This window comes from Citrus clementina, unplaced genomic scaffold, assembly GCF_000493195.1.
Source record: "Citrus clementina cultivar Clemenules unplaced genomic scaffold, Citrus_clementina_v1.0 scaffold_7, whole genome shotgun sequence".
NCBI lineage: Eukaryota > Viridiplantae > Streptophyta > Magnoliopsida > Sapindales > Rutaceae > Citrus > Citrus x clementina.
Window position 1 is genome coordinate 3,842,215 of NW_006262075.1, and position 21,739 is coordinate 3,863,953.

At 36.4% G+C, this 21,739-nt stretch overlaps 3 protein-coding genes across 5 annotated transcripts; 1 reads left to right on the top strand and 2 right to left on the bottom strand.

The window, feature by feature from the left end:
- Nucleotides 1-893: 893 nt before the first annotated feature.
- LOC18035955 (lysine-rich arabinogalactan protein 18) lies at nucleotides 894-2,442 on the bottom strand. Its single transcript, XM_006425968.2, has 2 exons — nucleotides 1,673-2,442; nucleotides 894-1,100 (listed from the first exon to the last, which is right to left on the bottom strand). Exons 1-2 carry the CDS (start codon nucleotides 2,354-2,356, stop codon nucleotides 1,017-1,019), a joined length of 768 nt encoding a protein of 255 aa, XP_006426031.1. The 5' UTR covers nucleotides 2,357-2,442; the 3' UTR covers nucleotides 894-1,016.
- Nucleotides 2,443-5,564: 3,122 nt separating this feature from the next.
- On the top strand, nucleotides 5,565-7,648 carry LOC18035962. The gene is made up of 2 exons (XM_006425969.2): nucleotides 5,565-7,390; nucleotides 7,503-7,648. The coding sequence occupies exons 1-2, from the start codon at nucleotides 5,638-5,640 to the stop codon at nucleotides 7,646-7,648; spliced, it is 1,899 nt and encodes a 632-aa protein (XP_006426032.2). The 5' UTR covers nucleotides 5,565-5,637.
- Nucleotides 7,649-8,512: 864 nt separating this feature from the next.
- On the bottom strand, nucleotides 8,513-21,144 carry LOC18036000 (suppressor of RPS4-RLD 1). Of its 3 annotated transcripts, none has more exons than XM_006425973.2 (24): nucleotides 20,777-21,144; nucleotides 20,548-20,657; nucleotides 19,278-20,122; nucleotides 19,123-19,167; nucleotides 18,828-18,929; nucleotides 18,664-18,744; nucleotides 18,207-18,273; nucleotides 17,328-17,428; nucleotides 17,020-17,127; nucleotides 16,587-16,657; nucleotides 16,395-16,451; nucleotides 15,662-15,770; nucleotides 15,479-15,559; nucleotides 14,460-14,546; nucleotides 13,629-13,835; nucleotides 11,970-12,301; nucleotides 11,064-11,150; nucleotides 10,891-10,990; nucleotides 10,106-10,197; nucleotides 9,981-10,019; nucleotides 9,751-9,841; nucleotides 9,416-9,513; nucleotides 8,982-9,291; nucleotides 8,513-8,657 (listed from the first exon to the last, which is right to left on the bottom strand). In XM_006425973.2, exons 1-23 carry the CDS (start codon nucleotides 20,896-20,898, stop codon nucleotides 9,003-9,005), a joined length of 3,321 nt encoding a protein of 1,106 aa, XP_006426036.1. In that variant the 5' UTR covers nucleotides 20,899-21,144; the 3' UTR covers nucleotides 8,513-8,657; nucleotides 8,982-9,002. The 3 variants fall into 3 exon arrangements, with proteins under 3 accessions (XP_006426036.1, XP_006426034.1, XP_006426037.1); XM_006425971.2 differs by having other exon boundaries at nucleotides 8,513-8,692; XM_006425974.2 differs by having other exon boundaries at nucleotides 8,513-8,700.
- Between the last annotated feature and the right edge of the window lie 595 nt (nucleotides 21,145-21,739).

Sequence of the window (21,739 nt, forward strand, 5' to 3'; positions counted from 1 at the left end):
TTAGCAAAAATAGCTTCGGAGAATAATACTCCTGTTGTATGGCTAGGGAAGTTTCCAGTCGAATTTATGATGTTATTTTCTGATTTACATTTACTTTCCATTTTATTTTTTTTAAAAAAAAAAAATCAGTTGTGGTGGTGGTGGTAGAGTAGTAGTAGTATTTTCCTACATTCTTTTCACATGCATATTTACATGCCGGGTTTGGGTTCCTAACCTGCGTGGAACAAGATTAAATAGTTAAAAAGTTAAAGCCCAATCTTTTTCATGGTACAAACTCTGCCTTTCGGCCCTTTAATTTGCATTGATCGATGGAGCCTGATCTCGTTCTCTCGGCATTAAATTTATTTTTGACAAATTCACTATTTTCTTGCTTATTCAATTGTGGGTGATGATAGAATAAAATAAAATAAACTTAAAATAAGGCCAGAATTAATGGGAGAGTGAAGGAAGAGGAAAGAAAATAATAGAATAGAAACAAACAAACAAAAGGGAAAGATCAAAGAAGTAACCTAACCTATATGAGTCCAAAAAAGTTATTAAAAAGAATCATAATATAAGTATCCCAATAGTTTTAATCTAAGTAAGTCATAATTGATGATAATTAAATAATTTTACAAACTATAAAATTCATCATTTAATAAATGAATAAAATTTAAATTTAAATATTAAAATTTCTAACATTATTAGTATACATGATTGTACTAAGAATAATCAACAAAAATACTAGTCTCCCTCAACTTTCATTCAGTGAAAGAATACAAAAGCAAATGTGGGTGAAGGTTGTGGAGTAATCACCAGCTCAGCAATGATTGTGAAACCATCATCATCTCCAGACATCAAAATTCATCAATACTAGATATTATTACTATTAATAATAACAGTGCTAATAATAATTAAACAAACAAATGGAAGCAAATTAAAAAAATATATATATCAAATGTGTAATAACAGAGTGAACATGAGGGGTAAAAAATGAACAAAGAAGATCAAAATAATAACGACGGTAACATCTCTCTCTAGATGATCAAAGCTAGCAGACCCCATCCCAATGCCAACCCGCCCATCATCTTCTGCACACTCTGGATCGTTTCTGCGCCGCTCTGTTCAATTTTGAAACCACGGAATTTTAAAAATTATTAGATTCAGATCCGATCCAAAAGAATATTTGAAAAAAATAAATAAATACTAAATAACTAACATCACAACAAATTAAAAAAAAAAAAATCCAATTAATGCTATCACGAACCGCGTGTGTGCTACATTATACGTAAATCACGTGCACAATTCTGACATCAACGTCACTGTACTTAGTTCCATACTGGCTAAAACACTCGACCCCAACGCCCTAGGTGGCGCGTGTTGCTCACTTGCACCGCGAACGTCTTTCGAGTTTCTATTTACATATTTAACTACTGAGTTGGTTTTTATTTTGGGACGAGCGTGCGATGCACGCTCCGAGAATGCTTCTACAGCGCCACCACATGTCACGCTCTTGGTTCGTTTTTGGACATGTATCCTCTAATCGGAGTTTAAGATTAATAGATCTTTCAATTTAAGGTTCCAGATCTGGGTGCGCAATGCACATCCTACCTAGTGACTCCCAGGCGCATCTTAGACGGAAACCATTGGGAACCAACAATGCACAATCACATACTTAAAACAGCAAACATACCTCGTCGTCGGCGACAGATGGACCGGGAGACATTGAGTCGGCGCTCGGTCCCGGAGCCTCCGACGGTGGTGCTGGCGGGCCCAACAAAGCCGGGGAAGGAGCTGGGGCATTGTGCTTCTTTGACTTCTTCTTGCTGTGAGCCGGCGCAGGCACCTCGGCTTTAGGGGGCGAAGCCAATGGAGCCGCTGGTGAAGTCTCCGGCGCAGCTTTAGGAGTAGGTGCTGGAGGTGATTTTGCTTCTGGAACCGGAGCTGGAGGCGAACTCACTGGAGTAGCCGCCGGAGGAGTCGATGTGGGAGCTGCTGCCGGAGGAGTCGATGTGGGAGCTGCCGCCGGAGCGGGGACAGCCTGTTTAGACGGAGCAGCTGCTGGAACAGCGGCGGGAGCTGGCGATTTGGGCTTAGCGGGGGCTTTCACTGGAGCTGTAGATGGGGCTTTTGCTGGGCTGCCGCCCTTTGCAGGAGTTGTGGATGGGGCTTTTGCTGGGCTGCCGCCCTTTGCAGGAGCTGTGGCTGGGGCTTTTGCTGGGCTGCCACCACCATTTGCAGGAGCTGTGGATGGAGCTTTTGCTGGGCTGCTACCCTTTGCAGGAGCTGTTGTTGGTGCAGCAGCCGGGGATTGGCCGCCGACACCAGCGACAATGACGCACATCAATGCAAATGCAAGTACAGTCTTCCGATCCATTGCTTTGAGATTGAGCTTCTTACTTACGCGGTGGGAGACTGCTAGTGAGTTGTGAGTGAACCTGGCAGTTGTGGCACCGAGTAGGGATATAATATATAGACTAAAGTCAAAAGTAACGGACGAATTTTTGTTAAATCTGGCCCGTTCAAAAACAGGGACCACGGTCTGATGGGGCCCGATTAGCCGTTGGATTAATGAGACAATTTTGGGTATCAAACAAGGACACACTATAATGTGGCGCTTGAACACAGTCTGGCTGGGGCCGTTCTGCCAGGCCCATTCGATGCGTGCGATATGGAGTGATAGGTTATTAATATTGACAAGTCATTAATCTCGCTTTGGTTGCGACTTTTATTAAACATTTAAACATCAATGATTTTTATGCTTGGCTAGTTCGCTTCTTCGGCTTTATGATATTATTATTGGTTTTACTAATAAGGAAACGACACAAAATTTCACTATTGAAAAAGTTAATTGAGTTGCTTATTTTCTTATATATTTGAGCAACGTTAAGAACAAGTAATTTTTAAAGTTAATAACGGTTTCAACAAAAAACTTAACGAATAAAGCTGATCTCAATTGATTATGGCTTTAATATTCTGTATACTCGTGTTAGTTACGATATAATGTTTGTTTGGCGGAGGGGGCAGTTGATACAGCTGGATGATTGGGGTGGGGTCACTTCAACCAAAGAGTGCTGGCCACGTGGTAGGGGGCGTCGTGACAATGATTTGGGTTAACTTTAGTTGGATCATTGGCCCACCGCCTATACGTGGGCCCAATTGCAAAAGCTGTCGGGCAACTGTGCCCGCTGTAAACCTTTTTTTTTTTAAAAAAAAAAAAAAAACTAAAAATCGCGTAAAGTTTGTAGGGTTGCGGGTAGCTGGCAGTGCATTGGCAAAAGCGAAACAAAAGAAAGCAAAGTAGTCGCTGTACATTTCTTTCCTTTCCCGTAGAGAAAAACACTATACTTCACTCCCAAGGCTTCTACCTTACTGGCTAAGATCAAGTGTATGAAATAATACTGTATAAACTTAGAACAAACAATTGATATCTAAATAACGCGTCGCTAACAAATTTTTATCATCTATTACTTATTAGAAAATTATTGACTTGTACACCAATGAATGGATGACAACGACATAGGATTGGCTTCATGAATACTTGTGCTTTAAGCTAAAATAGTAAATATATATATATATATATATATATATATATATTAAAGGGATCTTACGATGATCTCGGAGGGTGTCCGTGGTTGTTGCAACATTCGGCGGAATTGACCCAATTAATCTCAGGCCCAATAATTCTCAGGCCCAATAGTTCTCATAACATCGAAGGATCTGAATAATAATAACAAATTTTAAACAATTTCTATGAGCTCTAGTTTGATTTCAGGAGTTTAATCCAGAGAACGACGTTACCATAGGCTAGTCCGAATTTGAACGTCAAAAAGATGGAATTTGACTGATAATCATAAAGATGTGAGTCTCAACCTTCAACCATACAGTCTCATTTTGAATAAAGAGTTATAATTTTCACATCATCCTTGATTCCTTGGGCTTTTTCATAATCATTTAAGTTTGCCCAGCGGCAATTCGCGTTCAAAGAATTCAGCACTTACATTGTGCATTCTTTAATTTGAGGAAGGAAGCCCAGATTTCTTTATCTTTCTGCATGCTATTTTTTTCCCCCAGAAAAGACGGTACTATTATTTACAATAAGCCGGCAATGAAGATCCAAGATCATGTGCCTGCCTTGAAATCAAAGTTAATACAAGCACGCCGAACAAGCAGCCAATAAGTAATATACGTGCATTTTGATATTGGATACGGACAAATGTTGGTACGCAAACTAAGCTTCAACGGATATCGATCATAATCATGATGGAAGGAATTAAGGACATTCAAAAAATTGCACGTAGTTTGAGGAAATAACTAATAAGATTACTAAACCCGAGTTAACAGGAATAAAATATTATTTATCCCTAATTAATTATGCATTATCATGTTCATGTAGTTAGAACCTAGAACTTAGAAGCTGCATATGCCGTATGGAAGCCGCATTTTCTTGAGACCAACCCCATTTGTACTTGACTGATATATTTTGGGATTTTTTTTTCACTGCACTTTTTGAGTTGGAAGCAAACTGAAAAAGTGACTTTAGTGGCATAGTCTGATGAAGTTGCGAATAGGTTATTTGAATCAGGACGAGGGCATTTGATTGGCTTCATATGGGAGGGGACCAGTGGTCTCTATAGGATTTAGTTTCTTTCTTCTCCAGGGACTTAAATGGGGGCAATCATGACTTGCTTCTATTCTATCTGTGGAGTCCGTAATAAATGAAAAAAAAAAGGGATACAAAAAGAAACGAAGGTATAAAAAAGATTAAAATATCATATTATAGTTATGAATCAACTTGCGTTAGTTTTTCGTCCATTTTCCAAATGATATATACTAATAAGGGGAAGCTGGTATTATTTAGTTTGTCTGCAGCTGTCCTGGAAATGAACTATGGTACGTCCATGTCTCGTTTCGTAAGAGAATGAACAAGCAGCCCATATGGTCCATCAACTTTTGCATCTCATGTTATGCAACAAAGATTTACGTCATTAATCTTACTTTTTACGCACGCAAGGAGGAAGGAGCGACCTTTATCCCCCCTCGTAATTAATGCCCGAAAACACTGTAACCAAAGCCAAAAACTTAACGAGTCCTAGGGCACAAAATTTGTCTCCGAAAAGTATTGAGTGATCTAAAATCATAATCCAACCCAAATAGCGACAGTTAACGTAGCGGTTGCACAAGCTCCCCAGAGAATACTGTCAAGTATGTTGTTTTTTACTCTCTTCGGAGAGAACTGTATCGGTTAGATAAAATAAAACAACTGATAAACAAATTAATTGGGAGAAACAGCATCACTGCAGCAAACCAACGAGCATTTTTTTATGTTTTCAATAATTATGAAGACTTATAAATTGGGATTGGGTTTTTAATCTTACTGTAGCAATTGCGTAGCTTTTTTATTTATTTTATTTTTCGATGAATCCGTTTTCAGTCATATAAAGAAACAATATAATAATACTATAAACTCTCTCTCCAGAATACTACTTTGCCCCCCGTCTCATGTGCAGCTAGGTGTCAATCCTGCAACACCTGAATGCTAAGTTGCTATCTGACTCATCATCTCTTTTCTTACACCATTAATATCAATATTACCACCACCTTTAATCAGCCATAGGAATTAACCCTAATCAACTCTCAAGTTTTGCTCTCTTTGCCATGGAATTACATCGGCAAAGGAATACAACCAGCTGCAGCAGGATGCCTCAAAAAGTAACATGCACCAAACCTTATTGTTTCTTCTGCTCCATGAATGAGCAGCCCCCATCTCTCAGAAGAGCAAAAGTAGCCCAGTGCTTCAAAGAACTTCCTCTCAGTCGTCTCAGAGATGACCAAGAACATGTTCTGGTCTTAAGTGGGCTCTTTAACATCGCCATCAAGCAACCTGATGACCCAGAATTTCCATCCCTCGGCATATTTGAGTGCATGACAAAACTTATACACAAAGGCATCACTGATAAAGAATGGCTACTCAGAGATCAGAACATCTACATTCCTTACTATGCGGCGCATATCATTGGTTCATATACCATGAACAAGGCTCATTTTGCAGAGAAAGCAGTGAAATCAGGTGTGGTTTTGCCGTTAATGGAGCTTCTAAGAGGAAAGATCAGTTGGGTCGAGGAGCGAGTTGCAGTTCGCGCACTAGGTCACCTTGCTAGCCATGACAAAACCTTTGAAGCAGTTGCTTTGTATGAAGTAGAGATCATAGAACTGGCCAAAAACATAGCTTGCAATTGCTTTGAAGTGGTATATGAAAAGTTTGTTGGTTTGAAAGAAAAGAAAAGAGTCAAGTACCACTGCGATCTTCTCACAAGAGGACTTGGAGGGTTTGAGTTAGAGAACAGAAAGGCTGAAGAATGGGCAAGTCAACTTCAGTGTTGGTCTCTCTATCTTTTGAATTGCTTTGCATGCAGAGAAAGGTCGTCTTTTGATCTTATTTGCAGTCAAGATTTCTTGAAAATTGTGTGTGGTATGTGGGGTGGCTTAGCAAATCACACTTCACCCGCTGGAATTGGATTAATAAGAGCGTTGTGTCACACAAAGAAAGGAAGAGAAAGTGTAGCGAAGCTGAAAAATGTCATTGAGAGTGTATGCAACGTGTCAAGATCCTCGGATGATTGGCAGTACGCGGCTATTGATTCTCTTTTGCTTCTTCTCAAAGACCCAGATACAAGATATGAAGTTATAGATATTGCTGCTTTATTTCTTGTTGATTTGGTTGAACTTAAGTCCCTCAATGGCAGGGAAAGAGTAGGAGAAGCAATCACACAAACACTTTTGCAAGATTACCACAAAGTCAAATATGGTAACTTGAAGTTGAAGAGCAAGAAAGCTGAAAGAGCTTTAGATGAAATTTGGGATTTGAAGGTGGAGAAAAGAAAGAAAGAGAAGCTAATGTCTGACGAAGAAATGAAAGAGAATGAACTCTGTGTGTTTATGCTGAAACAACAAGGAAACCAAGAATTCTGGGCCGGCTACATTGAAGAAGGTGTGAAAAAATATTCCAAGGCTTTGGATTTGTGCCCTCTAAAGATGAGAAAAGAGAGGATTGTTCTTTACAGCAATAGAGCTCAGTGTTATTTGATGCTAAAGAAGCCAGAAGCAGCCATTAGTGACACAACAAGAGCTCTGTCTTTATCCAAAACGATGAGTTCTCACAGTAAGAGCCTGTGGAGAAGATCACAGGCTTATGACATGATGGGATTGGCCAAAGAGAGCTTGATGGATGCCTTAACGTTCATAGGTAGCCGCATGAAATGTAAGCACACCAATCGAGTCAAAATCCCCTACTACGCCGCGGTCATGATCAACAAGCAGATGAATGCCACGTGGCCTTTTATTCATGCCAAGTCAAAGATGTGTAACAGACTTAAAGGGAAGGTGGCCGTGGACGAGAAGAGTATTCCAGGCATGTCTCTCTTTTAATTATATTTCGTTCTATCTAGTTTTGTCAGATTCAAAGTCCCTTCAAATGTTAATTTGAGTAGTGGGGTGACACTTAGTTTTTGTTCAATTTTCAGGCAAGCCCAGCATCATAGAAGAAAAATTGGTGGAGAAAACATGCAGGAGAAGAAAGCTTGAGAAGGCGAGACGTAAGAAAAAGGAAGTTAATTTCACTGGTGGTGCTCGATTGACAGTGGCACATACTGGAACGGTGAGAGATTAATCATATCATGGGGTCAATGTGTAGCCCTCTGATTGTAATATGATATGATATAAGTGTATACAAGAACATAGTTTTACACATTAGCATCAATAAATTTTTTTTTTTTTTTAAATAAACAATAATTCTAGTCCAGCTCCAGCAACATGCCCTATTTTATTTTTCTTCCTTCTTTTTTTTTTTAAAGCAAATCCCAGCTACATGCATTAAACAACAGGCAGCTGTTGAGTTCATACAAATGATTCAAAAGCAGTATCTCATAATTCCTTAATTATTTGACAGTTAAATAATTAAATCACATAGAAAATTTGTTTTTGAATTGATGTAAAAGTACGCAACTTAACAAAACCCCAGTAAAAGATAAAGGATATAGAACCACCATAAAAAAAAAAAATTAAAAGATCTTACAAAATCAGTAATTGATATGATACGTATCAAATTGTACCTAACTCACTAAATTGCGCTTTTGAATATGCCATAAAACATTAAAATATTATGCAGGTGTGACAATAATTGAAAAAGCCTTGTCAACGTTAGGTAAACATGGTTGAAATTGTGTGCCTGGAGTGAGATACGGTCTAGAGAACCATTTTGCAGTCTACATAATATAAAGTTTTCATAGAACGGGACTGAAAGAGAAACTCCATTACTTCTGAAGTTCATTATATTAAATACTAAAATCTTGGAAGTTTGTATAAACCTTTTCCAGATGTTTTGCCAAACTCATAAAAGACAAAAACTCAGAGAATTGGCAAGACGAGGCAAATTACAGGAAGTAAACAACCTTTAATCAACAACTCTTCAAGACAGTCATGTGATAAATTTGACAGAAGAAATAGTGAACTACATATCTTTCATATTTGAGGATAAAATTGGAAGAAAAGGAATTTATTGAACGCTGCCGCTGTACAACATATGGTTACAACAATGGAACTGATACGAGTAGAGAGAAAAGAAATCCACTCCATGAAATAATATAAGCTTTGATACATTTTGCTTTCTTCACAACATTCTGCATCAAGTTCGAATACAGAAGGAACCTATCATCTGGTGATCTTCACAGAATTCAAGACATATATTCAGAATAAATAGCATAAAAAACAATTTTTTTATTTATACTTGAAGACAATAAAATTGCCACTTTATCAATTTGGATATCATGCTATTTAAGTAAATCAATTTTCTATATTATAACTTCAACAGTATACAATTATTCCATTCATGTTTTATTGCTGATCCGCTTTAGAAGGTCAAACTATCATATTATTCATTTTTAATCCAGCAAACCAAATAACTCAGAATATATTTACTGATTAGACCCACTGATACTACTTACCTCTCAAGGAGTTGTAGAAGTTCAGTCGTCATATGAGCTCAGGGCAGCAACAACTGATCCAGTTGTCGCAAAAGTTGACGTTACATCTGGATACTCTTTCCAAGATGTTGAAGTCTTAAGTGATGGATACAACCAACTCTTAACTGAATCTAAGAAGAAGTGTGGATCAGAGTTCAAGATGGCTTCCCAATCCACCTGTAAACCTTGTGGGATGTGTCCTGAGAACTCCATATTAGCAGCAAGGAACAGTCCAACCAACACGACAAACCCAACAACTGCAGAGCCTCTAGACAGTGGCATGAAATTGTACCTGAAAGCAGTTTACATTAAACTTTTACAAACAATTACCGAGTCTCCAGAACCCAAAAAAAATTAAAAAAAATTAAAATTAAAAAAAGAACCTATTTGCATGGAATGAGTGTCAGATGAAATACCAGTAATATGTCATCTTTAAGATAGCCTCTCTGACATTTTCAAGAACATTGAAATCAGTAGACCCATAAGTTTCACCACAATAAGCATTGCATAGAGCCTGAAAATCAATAATAAGTTTGCAGTTTCAGAAAAAAAATAATAATAATAATAATTAGTTTGCATGACAGATTAACTTTAATGTGTTCTCTAAGCTAAATAGTGACAACACCATTAAAAGAAGCAGATGAGATAAACAAAACAACATTGGTAAACTACTACACTGTTTAAACCAAGACCATGAGGCCCATAATAAGAGTAAACTATTGACTTATGTTTAAGGTCCAGGGGGACTTACTTCCCATGCCATGGTCATTTCTGCATCAAATTCATCCCATCTAGAAGGTGTACAAGGTGTTCTAATTGCAAAGTCATATCCTGATTCTCCCCTGTATGAGTAACCCAATAACAAAGTCAGGGTACATACCAGAAGTAATAATAAATTGAATAAAGAGAAGATAAACAGGAAAGGGAGTTGGGGAAGTCTAAAAGCCGCAACCCAACAGTGAAAGGAGAATCAAATTTTACATTTTGACTAAGGTGATCCTTGTCCCTTCAAGCTGCTTCCTGGAAAAAACATAAATCAGCATGACAAAAGATTTTACAGCAAATAATATTATGCTTTGATCTAGAGGCAAAGTTGGCAAAGTCACCCCTCAAATGCAGTACTGTTGCACCAAGTAGCCAACCAGAAGTCCTCACCAACAACTTTGTAAAGAGCATCGCAGGATTTTGCATCCGCAATCTGTTAAGGAAAAAGTTAATTACATAATTGAAATTTTCCCTACACAGATTTCTGATAGGTGATTGAGGTTGCATCAAAATTGAAAGAGATTTGATCGTTCATAGAGCCACAATTTAGAAGATCCCTACAATCGGTGCATTCCAAACAAAAGTTTGAGCAAAAGCGACATATACTGCACATTTGCATTAAGAGAGCATCCTAAATTATTTGAATTCTGACAAATTCATGCCACCCTTTAAGTGAAAGAAAACAACTGTGCATAAAATCTTTTCATATTTTTAATGTCCAAAGAATTGCTTCATCCTTTTCACACACAATAGGATGAATTTCTCAGAGAACTGGGACAAATGATAAAACAGTCAATCAAACTCACAATTCCAACAATTTGATCACAACAAATGGTTGACTAATAAAAACAGGAAAAATAAAACAGAAATATCATCCCTTTTAATAATTTAAATTTCCATATTTTAATATAAGAGATAAGGCTCCCAAAGCAAAAGGTAAAGAAGCAGAAAGGAATGTTGTAACTACTTTGACAACTAACCGTTTTGGAGAGTGGAGAGAATATCATTATAAACTACAATTACCCAGTTTGACGAGGATCTCACAGGAGTTGAGTAAAGCCCTTGTGCTAAGCAAGAAACACTAATGAAAGGAGAAGAGAATCCAATGTGACACAAAAGTACTCACATCTTGCAATTTACCATCTTCGGATAGATCAATAATGTCATCAGCCTTGTTGTGCACATACTTTTTATCCTTCATGACAGTCTTTGCAACATCTAAAGTTCTGCAGCATTAGCAAAAATGAGTATTGTATAAACAGCTTTTTTCTGAATTGCAATCAGACTTGGTTGGTCTACCTTGCATAATTTGGGAAGTAGCGAACAACTTTTGCTTGTCCAAGAATCATTGGTGTGTGAGATCCAAAACCAGAATTGAATTCTTCACTGGAATTGCACAAGACACCCATTCACACCAGGAAAAAAAAAATTAAGAGTTATACTCATCCAAACATTACCAATCACACTGGTTCAAAGAGCTAAAAGAACAGCAAAACATGACCAAATAGATACTCCCATTATAATGGTAATGGTAATATCAGGACATGTGGCAAAGCTTACACAAAATTCCAGGCCCAGTAATATGCAACAATTTCAATTATCCCTGACCTATCTCACAAGAATAACAAATTTTTTTTTAATTATCACATTAATTGCAGACTCAGATGTTGGTTTAGGTTGGCTGAGTTGCAATAATTTCTGGATCCTACCTGGCATGACATATTGCATGTTCCAGCCTTCTAGGTAAAATGAAAAACATTTAAGTTTGAAGAATTGCAATATATATGATACATAATCCATCTACAATTGGCATTATGCTTTTACATAGACTAAGTTCACATAACCATCTATTCTTAAATGACAAAATAATCGACTTCAATATATGCTGATTGGAATTTCAAGTAAAACAAGAACTGCTGTAAACATCACAGAATGGGTGATGCTTTAACATTAGCAAAGTTGCATTTTTTAGGGTTCATTGATTCATATAAAGAGAAAGAAAAATTATATTATATTAAGACTTAAAATGAAAAAGCAGATTATTTTGACTTTAACAAAAATGATATAAAAGAAAAATTCATGGTAGATGGACCTTAAAAAACAGAAGGCTAAGATGAATAACAATAATTGAAAAAAAAAAAAAAAAAAAAAGGAAAGAAAGATACTCCAAAGGGCAACAAATGGCAGCATTTTGATATGCCATACCTTAATTTGTTAACCCACACAACAGGGTCACAAGGTTCAGAAATCTGTCTCCATTTGACAGCTAGCGTGTAAACATCTTGCCATGACATCTTGGGATGACCAGACGATCTTTCCTCTGTAATACCATATGAAGATGTGTCGGAAGAACTGCTTGTACTACAACCGGCACCACCTCTGTTCTGGCTGGCAATATTAATTCGATCTTTTCTCCGAGCTCTCTTCCCATTTTTTGATGAGCTTCTGTTAGAATATTTCCATTCTGCTTGCAAAGAGCGCCAAATTTTTGAAACTTTCTGAGCAATTTCGATAGCAGCTAATCCAGCCATACGATGCTGACACACAATAGAAGAGGAAAATTATTAATAATCACAAGTCGCATTCAAAAGAAATCACTTTCTCTAATCTAGGATTTGGGACTTTCCTTATAATGCAGACTTGTAATCTCAACATTTAGATGGAATCAAACAACTGATATCATTTGCACTTAATAAAGTTACTGACAACTGTAATTAAAGAGCAGATAATCCAATTATTTATCTCTGATTTCCCCATCTTATTTTTGTTTGAAAACATAACAAAGTGCATTATAACACCGCAAAGAGTTCTAAAAATCTAGCCATCATTCCTATCAAAACAGGTGCAAATTTTCTTGACCATGGTAAACCTGATAGTGTTTCCCATTTTGGGGTCTTTTGTTGGTTAGTGGTGATTAGTGAAGACAAATTGAGGAATTTTGGAAGGTTATTATGAAAGTGGAGAATGAGGGCTTATCCTTATAAAGAATAAAAAAAAAATGCTGCAATTTAAATTTTACAAATGCAGGCATGTAGTCTCTTCTGGAGATGATTTGATTGTGTACATAAAATTAATCTTTGGATGACGAAACAATTTTGCACAAAGGAGCCCATTTGATTCTCGTTTTGCATCTTTATAGTATTTGGAGTGGGTGGAAGAGAGAGAGAGAGAGAGAGTGCAAATGTTTGTGGCGGAATGAATAGCAGGAGCTGGAGAGACAAAAGAGAGTTGTCAAAGCGAAAGACAATGAGAAAGTAATTGAATGACTGTGATGTAACAGTAAAACGGTATAACCTTCTTAGCCATAAGCAGCTGTAACAGTCAGTAACAAGAATGATCTTGGTCGTTGGATTTTGTGAAATGACTGAGATTATAAGTCTGCATTATAAGGAAAATCTAGATATTCAGATTAGAAAGAAAGTATACATGTGTGTGCGCATTTAGAATGTCAACTGTACAAACTAAAACCTAATTTAGTAATTTAGAACACAGTCTCTTAGATAAAATAAATAAATAAAAGAGGAAAGAACGAAAGAAAATAGATCTACAATGAAAACCACTTATCCCTCTGAAACAAAAATTTATAAGCTCAATTATACAATTAATAGGGCCCTAGACAAATGTCCATAGTCATTGGGTATATCTGGATAAGCATATCTTTTTGCTTTTCTTAACAGGTTGGGATGTAAATGCTACATGTTTGATAAAACATGCCTTCCGAGAGATTATTGTTTTATAAGAGATGGGAATGTCAAAATGAAATACATACAAAACGGGGAAAAAAAGAGGATAAACAAAAATCGACAATAGCAGCCTCAGCAACAAAAAGATTTTCATTCTAGAACAATACTCCAAATAAATTACCTGCCGCCTATTGGATAAGAAGCCAGGACAATCATATTGAATTTTCTTGCCAATTGAATCAGCAACCAGTAGAAGCGCAGTCTTCTGCTTTGTAACAGAAAAGTCTTGTCTCCTGAGCTTTCCCTTTTTGAGAGAATCACGCAGGGGAGGCTGTCTGTAAACCTTTTCACATACATTCTTGGGATGCAATCTTTTGCACCAATATTCCTGAAAATTCCATAAACAAAACGCCAGGAAGCCACTTCAACTACAGAGCATATTCCCTTCGGTGGAATTTGAAACATAAATTGTTTTGCTATTGGAAATATGGTAATTTAGCATCATGTATGCTGAAACCATAAGAAATTTACAATCAACTTGCCCGTTTAAATTAATGTTAGAAAAAAGTAGCACATCTTCCTGACTCCCACCTAAACCACAGCCACCACACAGCCAAAGGATCTTGCACTCAAATGCATTGTCCAGGAAGCTTGGTGGCTGTATCACAAGATATAAAGTAGTATGCTAACTATATCAAAACAGTGATAAAGCAAATATGCATTGTTTTAATTGTTATTTCTTTTCTTTTATATTTTTTCTTTTTGAGAGTCAGGGGGGAAGGGGTAGGGCTATGCAGAGAAAATTCAAAGTGACAGTTGTGCTGCCATATGCATTTTGATGTTTGGAAATTGTGAGCATGCACATTTTCATTGCCTTTGATAAGTAATATTTCAAAAAGGTGAGGAAGTTTGCAGCCACTAAGTTGGCTAAATCTTATGCAGGAAGTGGTAACACAGGCCAAAGATGAAGAGAACAAGAGCCAAAGATATTATAATTCTCATAAAACATTACCTTGAAGAGGGGATCAATATCTCCATCAATGTCAAACCAGCAAAACTCACTGTTGATTTTAGAAGCCGTGTACAAAGCAATCTCCTTCTGCAAGATGAGAAATTGAGAATGTCATCCAGAAAATTCAAGATAAGGCAAGAAGTAAGTTACAATAAAATCGTAACCCACTTGCCATGTTGCATTATACATAATTATGTCATCTATAGATTCTGCTACCATACACACACCACACATATTTGCTGTGGACAACATGTAATTTGTTTTCTTCTACAACAAAGATGATACTACCTCCACCTCAAAATTTAAGTCCACCTTTTCTTTGTAGGTGATCCCACAATTTTCTTTCATTAAAAAAGCTTATTTGAGTTAATCAAAAAGTTAATATACTCTTTGTCATGATTTTAACTACAAGAAAGCAGTCGAAAATGCAAAACATGATCAATGAAAATTAGAAATTTCAAAATATAGCTAAAGATGTTAACCAATTATTTTATATTTTCTCCAAATTTTGTGCTTTAGCGAAGTGGGCTGGATAACTGGAAAAAATGCAGCAATCTTTTTTTAAAGATTCACATACGATGTGAGATGAATCTTTAGGTTGGTATAGTATGGCTAAACAAATCAGGACATGGAATTAAACCAATTAGGTCACAAAAGAGCACTATATTAAGGGAAAAAACCAAATCAAAGGTTACTTGTGCCCAACATACGTCATCTTCATCACATCACTTGGGTCCACTCAGAAAACATCAATTATACAAAATAGAAACAACAAAGAGAGATTAAAAGTGAGGACATGGCTTTTGACTTAAGTTAAAACAAATACTGAAATTTTGTTTAGGAATTGGATCCAAATTACACTAATGGAGACATAAATTAGGATAATACGAATGTTATGGCAAGCACAAGGCCATGAAAATCTCTTAAAGCTTGCAATTTTTAAAAGAGCATAAATGTAGCATAAAGAAACAGCCGAGATGCATCTATTCTAGATCATAATATTCCATATCAAACAAAACCTGATAAAAGGCCAGGCATTGAAGCACAAATTTCTCCATCGAGTCAAGTTCCAAATCAAGTGCGGCATCATAGTCCTTGATCTGCGACCATCAAATTGAAATTAAGATCTTAAAGCAACAGATGCACTGATATAATCTCAACCAACAAATTTATCATAACAGAAATGAAAAATTCTAAATTACCGCCTCTCTATATTCTCCAATAGCATGGTAGCAAGAAGCTCTCAAGTATAAGCATTCAATGTTTGAGGGATCAATGCCTAACCCGGAGGATAAATCCTTGATTGCCTTCCTGAAACAATCAGTTAAGCAGTTAACAAGTGATAGACAATGCATTTCTGAAGAGGAAGCACTAACCTATGTGAAATCTAGAAGTTAAAACTTACAGAGCCATTAACCAACCAAGACAAGGCCAGGAGGTAATAATACAATTATGCTGTAAGGGATTAATTCAATTTAAGCAAAAGGAGCAACAATGCAGAATAAAGACCAAAAAGATAAAAGACAAAAAGTGAAAAAGACAGTTCAGAGATTCGACAAGATATAATGCATTTTTTTTTTTAAAGCAAGGAAAGCTGTATGGCATAATATGATTTGACTGACAACAAATAGTTGAGATATGAGGCAACGCTGGCATCATCCATCTCCCTACTCTAAACAAGCTATTACAACACCGCTAACCTTCACAAACAGCTATTCAGTGCCTCACTGGGTTCCTTTCAGTGATTCTTTCATGACATACCATTAAAATATCCTTCCCCAACTATTTTGCTAGACCTCTCACTTAACATTTTGACATTCCAGTACTTTATAATGCAGAATGTCCAAAGGTTATGCGACCAATAATGGTTGAAAATAGCCACATCGGATTTTTTAAAAAAAAATTCCAGAGAAGTAACTAGTTGATAAAACTTACTTGTGCTGTCCCAACCCATGAAGCAGTAGCCCACGCAAGTGATATGCTTTAGAGAACCTATGAGGAACGCATTATAAACTGTCAAGTATAACTCACAGGGCAGTATCATAAGTGGGAATCAGAATGAGAGTAAGGCACTAGAATATCAGTGTTTTTTATATGCAGATGAAATGGTCCAAGGAGGACACCTACCTCTTGTCAATATATAGAACTTGTTGTAGGCATTCCAATGCTTTTTCTGAATTTGCAAGATCTTGATAGAACTGCAGGAAAAAAAAAAAACCCACAAATTCACTTAAGAATACTTGGTAAAGCTGCTTGATGCAAAAAAATATATATATATACTGTACAAACAGTATGCATGTTTTTTCTGGTAAATTAAAACAGCTTAGAGCTTTAAATTAACAGATAGGAATATAGGATGCATTCAGAAAAATGTGCAGTGCTTCTTAAATTTGGAAGCTGCACTATCAAACTTTGTTGGAGGCCTGTATACACAGATACACCCACACACCCCAGAGATTGCTGGAAAATACCATGTCTACTATCCCTGAAAATCGGGGGTGACATTTCATGCCAATGAAGATATTACTGACAAGAATCTGAATTGCTGCTTCATTGTTACCTGGGTAAGATGACCCCATGCCTCGAGGAAATTCCGATCAAGTTGGATTGCTTTCAAATGTGCCTCCTCAGCCTTTTTATATTCACCAATTGAAGATAATGCCAAACCCTATGAAAGTGAAAGTCCACTCAATTGGAGTTAAGTTAATTTAAGCACAGGAGGTAAAATTTTGAGCAGCAGTACAATTTGATTCTTTCAGTAAGATCTCTTGTGATGATACAAAAAGTTTGGGATAAAAGTACTTTATAGAAGATAAACAACTAATAATAAATAATTCAAGAAATGAAGATCAGATGTCGAGTACACACCAAATAGGTATATGCGGACTTGTTCTCCTTATCAAGTTTCACACATGCTGATAGGTCTTCTACAGCAGCATTGAAATCCTTGAACTTGAAATTTACAATTCCTGCAATAAAGAAAATCAATTAACCACTTGTATGCGCATGATGCGCACATTAAGTCCAAGAGCAGCAGAACTGATATCGTCTTCTTTTGTGCCCTGCTTAGTTTGATATCGGGAATGAAACAGAACATGTGATGATGAAATTTTAGAAAACACACATTTTTAATTGGAATTGATTATGATAATTTTTATTGGAATTAATTCACTGATTAGCTTGTGAAGTATGCACTATTTGCACATTCTAACTGTTAACTATTATCTTTCAGCTTTAGTTTATTTTATGGGTTGGTAAGTTTTGTTTTTCTTTTAGGATTATTAATTCCTTCCGTGAAATTTCTCGAAGCCATTTATGCCTTTAAATTAAAATTAGTTAACAGGTTCTGGTTGTTTTATGTACCAGAAACCCTCTTAACCATATTTAAGGGATACTTAGGGTTGCATAGCCTCTCCCTTCTCCTTGGGGATTGAGTTGTCAATATTCTAGCTATGTATCATGATCTACTTCTCTGATTATGATCCTACATTGTTTGTTTCTTTCCCATAATAATTGCAGCTTATCAAAGAGCTACTACAATTATTAATTATAACTTGGATCTAGAGAAATTTTACAACACAACATAGCATACACCAGCAGTAGCAGTGGCTCCAACGCAAAAGGCCTTTTTTGGAGAAATTTTATTGCTCAAATAAATAGAAGATAAATATGAATTAGAAGAGTGTAAAGAAGAAAAAATTGACTAAAAGCAAAAATAACAATAAATTAGCTAGGTTCAATTGTTACCCCTTTCATGTAATATGTCTGCTGAATTTGGCTCAAACTCCAATGCCTTGCTCAAGTCTTGAATGGCCTGGTTTCATCAATGGAAGTGACTTCTGTTACTGGGATTATGCCAAGCACTAAGAAGTTCATTTATAAAAAACATTAAAACTATGAATCAATTGTTGCACAAATAGTAACAAGCACATAAATGATATTGAGCATCTCCTAGCAAGTCTGGAAACGTGCCTTTCTTATCATATACCTAACAGCAGGTACACGTGAAAGTTAATTTGCTGTGCTTAAAAACATAATCACCATCTAGTGAACAGTAAAAATGTTTTTGCACTGGCAAATCATAGTGAACCCTAGTAACATTACTAAAATTCCTGAAGCAAAGATCAGCTACATTGGCAAAGACAGTGACAGAGAAAATTTCTTTGCTTGGAAGGACACCCATCAACAAGGCGTATCCTCTCACCTCAACAGATTCCCCTAAGGCAGCTCGAGCCTGTCCTCTCCGTTTCCATGCCTCACCAGCTGATGGGTTCGATTGAATAGCCTAAATATTAATTACACAAGCCACTCAGAAGAAGAAACCAGTATAATTTTTGTGTATTGTGGGAGTATTGCTAGTTCAAGTACCTCTGTGAAATCAGAAATAGCAGCTTCAAGTTCTCGTTGAAACGCACGTGCTGTCCCTCTTCCTATAAGTGCCTCAGGATACATAGGATCCTCTTTAAGTATCTGTATGAGCAATATTTAAAGGAGCTGATGTTTATAAAACTTGATTATGGCCCAAAAACACTCATGATCAGCCCTATTGTTCCCCACCCAACAGCCTCCCAACATGGCATAAATGAACAAAAATATGCACAATAAAGACAAACTATTCTTTACAGGAAATAGTAAAGATGTCTCATAATATTCGTTATTTCACCTGGTCAAATATTGATATCGCAGAAGCATATTTCCCTTCATTAACCTTCAAAAGAAACAAAACTGCAGTATGAATGAAATATGTAGATGAAAACTTTAGTTATATAAGACAGATGATAACTTTCCCTGACCACATAACCAAACATTCAAACACACCTGCGCTATACCCCTTGATAGTCTGAAATCTACACTAATTGACTTGGATTTTGAAATTCTAGTAACACAGAACTTTTTGTTTCTCCTGGCTTCGTTGCTTGTTTCTTTAAGCATATCCCACTTAAAACTCAACTTGCTGCGGCTTTCGGTACTATCACTAGATTTGTTGTCACTGATAGATGATTTACTGTAAGATTCAGAATTAGTATTTGAGTCGTTTAATGATGCAGAGTCAGAACTCAATTTGTCATGAACATCATGAGTTCCATTCGTTTGCCTTCCATGCCTTTCATTTACACTGGCTTTATCAATGGGGCCATTGCATATATCAAAATCATCACTGGATTGTCGATTGATCTCAGAAGCATCCCTTGATGCATGGGTACTTTTAGATCCATCACTTGAACCATTGTGATTCTCAGAAACTTCTCTTAATTTGCCATTGATATGAAGTCCTGATTTAGATACTGGCACAGACGAACCCCCTTTGGCTTCATCACTTCTTCCATTGCACAAGTCAGGATCATGGCTAGACTTGCTGCAAGTCTCAGATACATCCCTTGACTGACTACTTGAATCACAGATATCAGATTTATTGTGATTCTCACTTGTTTCACTCATTTTATCATTGGCATTCAGTCCTGGTTCAGATACAGTCAAAGATGACATAGAATTGCTCACATCATATTCACAAGTAACACTTCTGTCTTGTTTTGCAGCAGTCAGCAGTTCTTCAAGTTCTAGGAATTGCTTCAGATCTGCCGACTGATGCAAAGCATGTTCATACCCCTTCTCCCAAACTGAAAGAGCTTCCTCTTTCCTTCCTAAAGCAGAAAATGCACAGCCTAGGCGACAAAAACCAATAAACTAAATTACAAAATAGGGCAAAGCAACTTGAGATTGTCTTACTTTACACTTTAGTTGGAAAATGATAAAACAACAATTATAGAATCAGTTGTACAATGAAAGAACACACAACATCATAAAATTGACACATTCTCTTGATACAGCCTCTACTAAATGCATGCTTCACATATATAGGCTTAATAATAAATCTTCTAAGGTAAGAAGAGGCGTCAAATAACTCCTACTTTCTGTTCATCCAGTAAATGAAGCACAACTAAAAGAAAATCTGGTGCAACAGGTTCAAAAATGGCTTCCAGCATAAGTCAAACCACCCATATCAAAATTTAACTATATATTTAGCGGTCAAATTAATATTCCATTATCAAGAACTATGAGTCCAACGACACATGAGATAAATGGAGACCTTTGAGAATATAAGCTTGAAGCAGCGTAGGATCAAGCTGAAGCGCCTTGTCACAGTCCCTAATCACGTGCTTGTGTAGCTCCAGTTGACTGTAACAAAATGCTCTATTGCTGTAACCAAACAATAATCCACATTTTTCACATCACACGAAGATTCAATTAATAAGCTGCAAAAATTGAAGATCCGTAGGGGTAAAATTGGAAATGAATTGTAATTCAAGCTTACGGACCAGATGTCCTGGATTTCATAGGACTGAGCGAGGAGCGAGTCAAGGATTCGGATTGCCTTGGACCAGTTTCGTAAGCTGCAGAGCTTGGCAAGTTCGATGCGTGCGGTGATAGCCGAGGCCATCACTGAGTCAACCCGAACGAGTTCGTCAATTTCACAGATCGTTTTATGAGTCTTGTTCAATCTATATCGGCTATCTAAAATTTTCTCTTCAACATATTTTAGCGTAAGCGAGGGGCAGAAGAGGAAAATTACAAATTGGATTCTGACGACGCGGAAGAAGGTCGGGTCATTGATGAAAGACAGAGCGAACAACGGGACCGATGGAGGAACAATAAGCGCTACACGTGTACAGAACCTTAACGTGATTGGCTGAACTTGACACTTGTTCGACTCTTTTACGTTATACATTTTAACATATGCTTAATTACAAAACTCTTTTATGGACTCTATTTATGTAAAATTATATATATAATAATAATTTTTCAGACTTTAATAAATTTAGGAATTAGTTAAAATATAAAATAAACACATATTTTAATACACTGTATTTTATCATGTGATGTATTAATTTATTTATTTTTAATTAATTCCTGACTTTAATAAAAATCAAAGATTCCTGATTAAAAAAATACTATATATATATATAATATTTTTCAAATATAAAAGTTCATTTAGAGTTATGCGTCTGCGAAGTTTTGTAGTTCTATCAGGGCATACCAACGTGTACATAGTGCGAACTGAAACAAGTTTTAATTTTCTTTTCCTTTTATTTATTTATTAAATTGTGGCTTGTCAGTTTTATCTTCATCGAATTATTATTATTATTTGTTTTTTTATGTGTTCTGTTGATATTTTAGCTTTATTGGAATGGTTTATATAAAAGAACTTTTATCTTCAATAATATTTTGTACTTCCAATTAAACTCAAATTATTTATTGACTGAACTATAGAATCCTCATTT